We start from the raw sequence: 9,753 nt of genomic DNA, 5'->3' as shown, positions 1-9,753 counted from the left end.
AATGGATATTATTTGGTTTACTTTCATCTCTATCAAGAGGCCAACTAGCCTGCTGATTATTTAGCTCATAAAACTTTGAATAGGGATCTTCAATGGACTTCTAAATCTATGGTAGATTCTCAAGTTGCATCGTTGTTACAAGCTGATGGGCATGGTGTTTACTATCCAAGGTTGGGTGTCCTCGTCCGATGTCAACCTACTATTTGCTTTTTTTCATCCTTGGCCTATGTATATCTTGCTGCTATAATTCATTCTATAGGGTTTGTGCTTTTGAGCAATGGAGAGGTGTGCTGATGTCATACTGCTAACAGTGATTTCACCTTAGGGTGCTTGGTTGGGGGGAATTGAGGTCTAGAATAGGAATTAAAATGGATGACTCCCATTTCAGCCGCTTGATTGGAGGGAGTCCCATTCTGATTCCGATTCTGAGGTGAAATAAGAATGACCCAATAAACAATCCCTACTTTCTCCTATGAATTCAAATTTTCATTCCGATTCCGATTTCGTTCATAAACCAATGCTTCAGAAAATTTGGTTATTTTAATTTTCATTCCAATCCATTCCTATTTCCATTCTGATTTCGATTCTGATTCTAGTCTCGAACCAAGCACCCCCTTCATTGCTTTACCTTCTGGAATGCACCACCTTGTGGATTCTACTGTTATGGTACTTTACTACAATACTGCTATTTATTGGGCTATTCTATCTCTCTCTTAGGATGTAATTATCTATTTGCTCTTAAGACTTCTATATTCAGTTACTCTTATATATATCTTGGCCAACTATTTCAGAAGTTGCTATTTGCTCCTAATATTATTGTTGTGCTCTTAAAATATTATTTTTTATATTTTATTAAATTATATCTATGAATGTTTTAAATCTCGTGAGATAAAAATATTCTAATTTTTTCATGGAACAGAATATCTCAGTATCCCACTTATCCGATGATAGTCCGAATCGAAAGTTGTATGGGTATTCTCCATCTCTTTTTTCTTCTTCTTTATTTTTTTCTTCTTTTTTTTCTTTCTATTTTCTTTTCCTTTTCTTCTTTCTTATTCTTATCTCGTCTTTTTTTTTTTTTTTTTTTTTTTTTCTTCCTTCAATTTTTTTTTTTATCTTTTATTTATTTATTTATTTATTGTCTTTTTTTTCAATACAGATGAGTTCTGGAGTCCCGATACATCCTGATTCCATGTTTCCACGGGAACGAGATGGCGAGGTGCGCCCGGTCCCGTCAGGACTTAAACCCTTGACGTCTATATTCTAGATTTAGATGCTAACAATACGCAGCATGCCGGTACTGCGCAGCGGTGCACCGCGGGAGTCCCATTTTCACAGCCCAAGGGATTTATGCTAAATCTCCGGAAGTCTCCCCAAGGCAAAGGTCTCTCGCGTGGTCCCAACTCGTATCCTGTTCTCCTCCATCTTCCATATAAATCCACTCCCCAGCACGCTCCTCTCCCTTCCTCACCCGACAACCCTCTTCCCACCTCTCTTGCTTTCCGTTACTTCTTAGTAGCGACTGACCCCTTCGCCTTCGAGGTCGCCAGAACTATAAACCAAACCAACCCACCAGCTCGCCATGGTCGACGTCGACCGGAGGATGGCGGGATTTACCCCCGCTCACGCCGCCGGCCTCCGCCGCCTCTTCACCCGTGCCGCCACCGCCCCCTCCTCGGCCTCCCGCAACGGCCTCTTCTCCTTCTCCCCGCTCGCCGAGGCCGTCATCTCCCACCTAAAGGCCTCCGCCGTCCCCATCCACCCTGGCCTCTCCGACGCCGACTTCGCCCGCCTGGAGGCCGAGTTCGGCTTCGCCTTTCCCCCCGACCTCCGCGCCGTCCTCGCCCTCGGCCTCCCCGCCGCCCCCGGTTTCCCCGACTGGCGCTCCCTTCCCCGTCTACGCGCCTCCCTCGACCTCCCAATCGCCGCCGTCTCCCTCCAGATCGCCCGCACTACCCTTTGGCCCCGCTCCTGGGGTACCCGCCCCGCCGACCCCGACCGTGCCCTCCGCCTCGCCCGTGCCACCCTCCGCCGCGCCCCCCTCCTCCTCCCCCTCTTCGACCGCTTCTGCATCCCCTGCCGCCCCTGCCTCGCCGGCAACCCCGTCTTCCTCGTTGACGAGAACCGCCTCCTCTGCTGCGGCTTCGACCTCTCCGACTTCTTCCGCCGCGAGTCCCCCTTCAACTCCCCGCCCCCCTCCCTTCCCCGCCAGCCATCAACCTCCGACAACCCCGTCATCCCCTCCGTCGCTGGGAAGATCCCCCGCTGGATCGAGTTCTGGAGCGACGCAGCCGCCTCCGACCGCCGCCGCCTCAACTCCTCCTCCTCCACCACCTCAACCTCCTCCTACGAGTCCGCATCTTCCTCCACCTCCTCGCCCCTGCCGCCGGATCCGGAGCGGTTCGTCGAGATCCGGCCGCCGCCGCAGCTGCCGGACTGGGTCGAGGCCTATCTGGATCGGATGGGTTCGGTCCTGAGAGAGGGCGGCTGGGGCGAATCGGACGTCCGCGAGATGGTTCACGTGTCCGGCGCCTCCGGCTTCTTCGACGACGACGGCGAGGCCGTGACGGTCGACACTCAAGCAGTGCTCGACGCGCTGCTCCTGAAGGCGGACCGCTGCTCCGACTCTCTCCTCCGAGCCGGCTGGAGCTCCGACGACGTCTCCGATGCTCTCAGCCTCGATTTCCGCCGCCTTAGAGCGCCGCGGCGGCCTCCGGTGAAGTTACCGCCGGAGATCGCCCTGAGGATCGAGAAGCTCGCCGAGGCCATCGCGCGATCGTGACCGTCCGTTTCCGGAATCAAAACGGAATCTTTCCTCTTGCGAATGACCCTCTTGCTACGTCTGAAAAGAGTATATAAAGAAACAATACGTGTACGTATAGGAATATATTTTTTTTGACATATGAGAGGAGATTATAAAAAGGATAAATAAAAACTAAATAAACAAAAAATAGGCAATTAACGGAAAGGCGTTGGTGTGAACAGGATTTGTTTGTTGTTGGGAACATGATGTGGGATGGGATCGGTGTCTGTGCGTGCCTGTGAATCTGTCTCTTATGTTTAGGTTTTAAATTGTTGGGTTGTTTTCCTCTGGCTTTGCGATCACACGCGCGGGTCTCGCCTGATTTCGAAAAAGAGACGTCCGGTGATTCTCCACTTTTCTGTGAACGCGTGAAGGTCTATGTAGTTATTTTTCTTCTCTTTTTGTTTCTTTGCTTGAGAGAAACGCGGATTGTTATTTGGATGATTATTTATTGAAAAATATTTTCTATGACCACTCACTCACTGTAGTCACTTATAATGCATTGATTACTTTAATTTAATGATATTAATATTTAGAAAGAGATTTGTTTCAAAAAGCTAACAGGATGGTCCAGAGACGAAGAATTACATCAGCAAAAAGAATACAAAATGGAGGAGAAAGAGAAGCAGCCACTGCCCTCTATGGTTCCCTCATCAGAAGTCCTATCGCTTTGGTGGTCGATTTTAGGATCAGCTCTTTAGCCACCACTGGTGCAGCAGGTTGTTCGGATGCTAGGCTCTTGATAATTAGCTCCACGGCCGCTGCGACTGGATTTTTGGCGGCCAGCATTCCAGAGGCAAGATTTCAACACCTCTCCCTGTAAAATAAAAAAATTTTAATGTCTCGGACCGACGCTTCTCTCAAGGTGTAGGGGGAAGCTTCGATCCATTAGAGGAAGGCTCGATTGAGGTGCCTTCCACTGTCAATTTTCTAACCTCCTGGGCAGTCTGCATCAAATCCTCCCTCCATGAGGCTATCTCTATCTCTGCAGGCAATATCAGCTTGGTAAGATGAGATAAATTGGGATAAAAAAAAAAATTAGAAAACCAAACTGACAGTCGTTTATATAAGGATCTAGGGTTGGTGAAGCTAGCTAGCTCAGGCTATGTTTTTAGCCGAGAAGAGCTAATCAGGCCACAGCACCCTCAATCACCTCACGAACATGTTGGTATCTTCCTCCCAAGGCTCCTGTTAGTGTATCCTTTTGACCCTGTCCGTGATAGATCCCTAACTAATCAAAACAAACCACAAATCGAAAATAAGGTTGAAATCAGATCGGATATAGATTGGATACCAGCATATTCATATCCATATTTATTTTGCTTGATGAATACAAATACGGATATGAATATTATTCAGATACAAAAATTCATATATATATATATTTATTTTAAATGAATACGAATACAATTCAGATACTAAAAATATAAATATAATTATGCATATAAGTTGGATAATTAAATTTTATGGCTACAAAGTCAAAGATATTACTAAATACATGATAAATCAAATTAATAGCATATTTTTATATGATTGTATATTTTTCTTAAAAATTAATAAATATTATATAAAATTATATAGGATTACAGGTAGATTTGAATATTTAGATACGGATCGGATGGTTGTCTATACAAATCCATCTCCATTTTTTTTTATGGATACTATTACGGCCAATCCCCTCATCGTCTGTTTGTCGAGAACGAGCACCTGCAAAATGAAGTCCACACTGATTGGAGTTGTCTCCGACGGGGACCCTCCGATGCTTAAATCAGAGAGAGAGATTGGGCAACAGTAGAATGAGAACGGTGACAGAGCTCAGCATCTAAAAATTAGCTTACCGAAACTTGTTGTCTTATCCCCTTTTTATAGAGTAGATCGTCGTAACTGTCAGATATGATCCCGCATTTAGCGACGTAGAATCACAGGGCAGTAATCTCATAGTGGGTTATTAATCTCCATTGATTACGCCACGGTATCAGTGGAGTAACCGTCCGTGACGGTTATGATATATTTGAATGAGTCGGCCGACTGTGCGTCGAGAGTCGGTTGTCGGTTAGCAACTCTGAAATACTAACGGTCGAAGTAGTTTATTGTCTGTAGAGTCTGAATATCGGTCGCCTATCGATTTTGATTCGATGAGGGGTATTCGGTTGATCAGTCGAGAGTAGCATCGGCCTGCTCGGTCGATATATAGTCGGTAATTGCTTCCAGGATTGTCTGTTCGTTTGGTGGGACAGAGTCGGACGTCGGTTGGTGTGTGTCGGAGATCGATCGGTTCATGGAGGTCGGTCGGTTTACTCCAACAGTTGCCCCCCCACTCTCGAGTCCAATGGTTAATCATTGTGTGCGTCGTTACATGATTAATCACCTTGGATGAAAGGAGTTGTTGTCTGTCATGTCGAATCCCGACTCTGACATCACTTTTGTTGGAGTACGGTCGAACAATCATTTTGTCACTTTCGAGCCGTCGTATCGGCAAGAGGATCTGGTGTCGGGCATCGTATCGAGAAGGTGAGCCAGCGCCGCTGTTATATTGGGAAGGCGAACTGGCATCGTGGGATTTAATTCTGGCACGTAGATTTTTGCCATATGTCAGGGTGCCATTGGGTCGGAGATGTTTACGCGGATAGGGATGGCATGGTTCAATCTGGGGCAGGTGCGTCGAACCGTCAGATCCATAGTCAATCCAGATGTTGTCACGTGTCGTCATCCGATAGATCTTTGATTTGATCGCTTTCATCTTGACTGTTGATAGATCCTATATATAGGGTCGCTCTCAACCAAATCTTCACTTTTTCCTATCCTTGATACTGGGACTCTGTCGGATCGTTGCCCCTATATCCAAGGTTGTTGCTCCAGCTCAGGTTAACTTTTCTTTCGAATCTTTTTTCTTTGAAGTTCTTGTCTTCTTTAGGGTCACTTTCATGGCTAGGGTTTCTTCTTCTCAAGAAGATCGGTCGGAGAATCCGACTGATGAGTCCTAATCGAGTTCGGACGTGGAGGCTTCTTCACTTTTAGAACCGAACATTGAATGGCTCCGAAAGCAATTTTGCATACCGGAGCAGTTTCAACTTTCCGCCCCCGGGACTGATGATCAAGTGAATAACCCACCATCGGATCAGGTGGCCTTCTACGTCGAAGATCTTCAGATGGATCTTCGATTTTAGATTCTAAAATTTATCCAGAATATCTTGGATTACTACGGACTCTGCCCGGCTCAGCTGGCACTGAATTCGGTCTGACTGATAATCAATTTTGCTTTATTGTGTCGGATGTTGCCAACCATCCCCCGTCCTTCTCTTTTTCGAATTTTCTTCATCCTCCGAACCCACCCGAAGGCCCGAGGGTGGTGATTTTTTAACCCCTGAAAAGGTCTTTCATTCATCACCGGCCTTCCATCGTCCATTCATGGATGAAAGAACCAGTTTTTCTTCGCCTCTTCTTCTCTTCCCTAGGATTTTTCTTCTCGTTAGGGCAACCCCCGAACTGGTCCTAATGACAATAGTCAAGTGGAAGTTGACGACCAGGAAGACTTTCATCGGCTGAGAAACATGTCTGTCCCGAAGCAGAAAGAGCTTGTAACCGAACAGGCTATTTATGATGCCGGTCTTAGTTCGATTCCTCGCCTAGGTATAGTCCAGTAAAACTGATCGGTTATTCTTGATTTTTTTCTTGTTTGCTAACTTGCACTGACCTCCATTGTAATTACGGCACTTGCACTGACCTCTTTTGTAATTACGGCTATGCAGCAAAGAGTACGTGTGTCGGATGCCGACATTCGCCATAACACTGCCAAGAATAGGGCAGCAACTGAGGCCGGGCCTTCATGTCCATCGAAGAGGCATCATGCACCAGCTCCGATCGGCATTTCTACATCAGCTGTGGAACCCGACATCCCACCGGTATTGGGTTCCAAACCTATTTTGGCAATGTCAGCTCCGGCAGTGCTTCCTGTTGCATTGTCCGAGGAGAGGACGGTAAGGGGGACCATTAAACAACATCGGTGGTCCCACCATCTGAGGAGGTTCGAGTCGAGGTAGGAGAACCCGAGCAATCTGTGGCTGCATCGGTCGCTCCTTCAGCTGGAGTGCAGTCAAGCTCGAGCTTCCCCTCGCTCTCGAACATGGGGCCGCCAATAAGAGATAGGGGGAAAGCTCCAGTGGCATCAGCGGATGAAGCCACCTCAGAGGGTCATGCGGTGCACTTCGACCTCCAAGTGCCTGAGGGTGAATCAGCTTTGATCGGGAGCATCGGAGGAAGCAGTCGGTGGTCGAGATGTTCTCATCTTTTTACCCGACAATCATCAGGGTAAGTTTCTTCGATAAAATTTTTCTTTCTTTTTCTCTCTTCTCTTTTTTTTTTAACCGACTTATCCTTTGTTTGTAGTTGATCTATGACATGTCCGATTTAGAGGCCGGCTACACAAAGTTCGCCGATATTCGGAGTGCGTGGAAGAATAAGGTGGCGACCGCTGACACTGAAAAGACGGCCATGCTTGAACAACTCAAGTCGACGGCGGAGCGGGAAGCTAAACTTCAGGAGGAAGTTTTCCGACATACCGACGACTTGGCATCCTCGGGGGCCAAACTTAAATCAGCTCACGAGACTATTTCGGCTCTTGATGCGCAGATCAAGAGCAAGAGGCATTCTCTCCACTGGCTTCGATGAGAGTGAGATGGGTATATTGAAGAACTCGAAGCCGAACGTGGACATCATCGGGCCAGCCTGAAAATGTTGGTACTGGCTGAAGAAGAATTATCGTCTGTTCGAGCCGATGCTGATTTGGCAAAAGCGGAAGCAGAGTCGACAAAAGAAGCACTGGGTCGGGCAGTCGAAGATTTTTGAGGCTTGGAAGAGTTCAAGAAAGAGATCCTCGAAGGTGGCTTCGCTTCGTACCGTGTCGGGTATGAAGACGGTCGTGATGCGATCGAAAAGTTATACTCGAACCTCGACCTGAGCAGCATCGTCCCTTCGAGATTAGAAGATGGTGCTGTTGAAGAAGAAGCCACTCCGACACAGGATGAAACACTGATCGGGTCCGAAATCGTTCAAGTTGGCGATGCTACTCCCAAACAAAGGAACGATGATGAAGCTTAGTCGGTCTACCCCTTTTTTTTTGTAAAGAAAGTTGTAATCAGACTTCGGTCCAATTTTGTACTTTCTTTTCTGATAATGAATGAAAATATTTTCCTTCAAGATAGAATTTTTGTTTGCTGACATGTCGGTGATGTCCGTCCATGGAGTAATCTCCGAATGTAGATCGTAGATCCGACCATTTCCCAGATTGTAAGGTCTGCTAGTCGTATACTTTCCAACATATTTAGTTAAGATAACGATAGTAAGTCGTATATCCATTATCCGGACCTTGATCGGATTTATACATCGTATTATCTGATAAACGGTGGCAAGCCGAATATCTTCTGACTGCTGTGGTCATGTCGATATAATTCCAATCTGACCTTGGTCATTTTGATATTGTAACTTTCTTAGTTGATACCAAGTCGGTAAATTAGCCAGCCATTTGAACAGAAAGCTGACTATGGAGGCGGCACGGCTTTTGTGAAGAAAATCTGCGTGGTTGGCGCTAGCCTCCCGTTGAAGTAGATAGGTCGGTTCTGTAGGAGAGTTGGGATACAATCGGTGGTCAGGCTGAAGATTTCTGACGTCTTTGGAAAGTAGACCCCAAGCTGTGACATTGATGCTCCGACTTGCACAACGAGGACTGATATTTCATTAGAAGTCTAGTTTACAATTTCGGAACAGAACTGTATTTCCAAGTGCGTACAAGGATTACTGATTGTACAACTTTAGATTGTCGATGTTCCACATTCGAAGAATAGCCGAACCTTCCAAGGTTTCGAGCCAATAGGCATCCGGTCTGTTTCTCTGATATCTTATAGGGTCCTTCCCAGTTCGGAGATAGCTTTCTTTGATCTAGAGATTTTGAAATTTCTGCTTTTCTTATAACTAAGTCTCCTGGTCGGAAAACTTTCGGTTTGACTTTGGTGTTATAGTACCGAGCTATCTTCTGCCGGTACGTGGCCATGCGAAGTTGAGCTTCGTGTCAGAGTTCTGGTAAGAGATCTAAGTTGACTCTCCGACACTCAGAGTTGTTCGGTTTATTGTATTGCTCAACTCTTGTCGATGGTAATCCGATCTCGAGTGGGATCATCGCCTCCATCCTGTAGGCTAAGTTGAAAGGAGACTCTCAAGTCGGTATACGGGGAGTTGTCCGATACGCCCATAAGACTGGATATAACTCTTCGACCCAAAGACCTTTAGCCTCATTCAATCGGGTCTTTAACCTGTACAAGATAGTTCGGTTGGTCACCTTAACCTCACCGTTTGATTGTGGGTGCCCGACTGATGTAAGCTTATATATAATATGAAACTTTGTACAGAATTTTTTGAAGTCCTGATTATCGAATTATCATCTATTGTCGGTAATGATGGTATGCGGCAGTCCGAATCTATAGATGATGGATTTCTGAATGAAGTCTTTCATTTTACGTTCGGTGATTTGGGTCAGGGGTTCAGGTTCTATCCACTTGGTGAAATAGTCGATTGTGACCACTATGAATTTTTTTTGACCAGACGTCGGGGGAAAAAGATCGAGTATGTCATTTTTCCACTGAGCGAAAGGCCAGGGTGAGACAATGGACATTAACCGACTGGTGGGTTGATACTATATGTTGGCATACTTCTGACATGGTTTGCACCTTCGGACCAAGTTAGCCGCATCCTTTTTCATGGTGGGCCAATAGTAACCTTGTCGTAAAATCTTATAGGCTAAGGACTTGCCCCCAAGTGGCTTCCACAAATTTCTTCATGTACTTTCCTAAGTGCACAGTCAGCATCGATCGATCTAGGCACTCCAGTAAGGGATGGAAGAATGACCTTTTGTAGAGACAACCATCCATCATCACATACTAGGAAGCTGCCCATCGGGT

At 46.3% G+C, this 9,753-nt stretch overlaps 1 protein-coding gene across 1 annotated transcript; it reads left to right on the top strand.

Annotated features, from left to right (window-relative positions):
- Positions 1-1,150: 1,150 nt before the first annotated feature.
- Positions 1,151-3,281, top strand: LOC105060905 (uncharacterized). Its single transcript, XM_010944770.4, has one exon. It carries the CDS (start codon positions 1,583-1,585, stop codon positions 2,780-2,782), a length of 1,200 nt encoding a protein of 399 aa, XP_010943072.1. The 5' UTR covers positions 1,151-1,582; the 3' UTR covers positions 2,783-3,281.
- Positions 3,282-9,753: the final 6,472 nt, after the last annotated feature.

The sequence above is a fragment of the Elaeis guineensis genome, chromosome 13 (assembly GCF_000442705.2).
Source record: "Elaeis guineensis isolate ETL-2024a chromosome 13, EG11, whole genome shotgun sequence".
Taxonomy (NCBI): domain Eukaryota; kingdom Viridiplantae; phylum Streptophyta; class Magnoliopsida; order Arecales; family Arecaceae; genus Elaeis; species Elaeis guineensis.
This window is presented reverse-complemented; position numbering and strand designations above follow the sequence as displayed.

Excerpts from the sequence above, each read along its gene's own strand:
- LOC105060905 (XM_010944770.4), top strand. The coding sequence starts at position 1,583 with ATGGTCGACGTCGACCGGAGGATGGCGGGATTTACCCCCGCTCACGCC.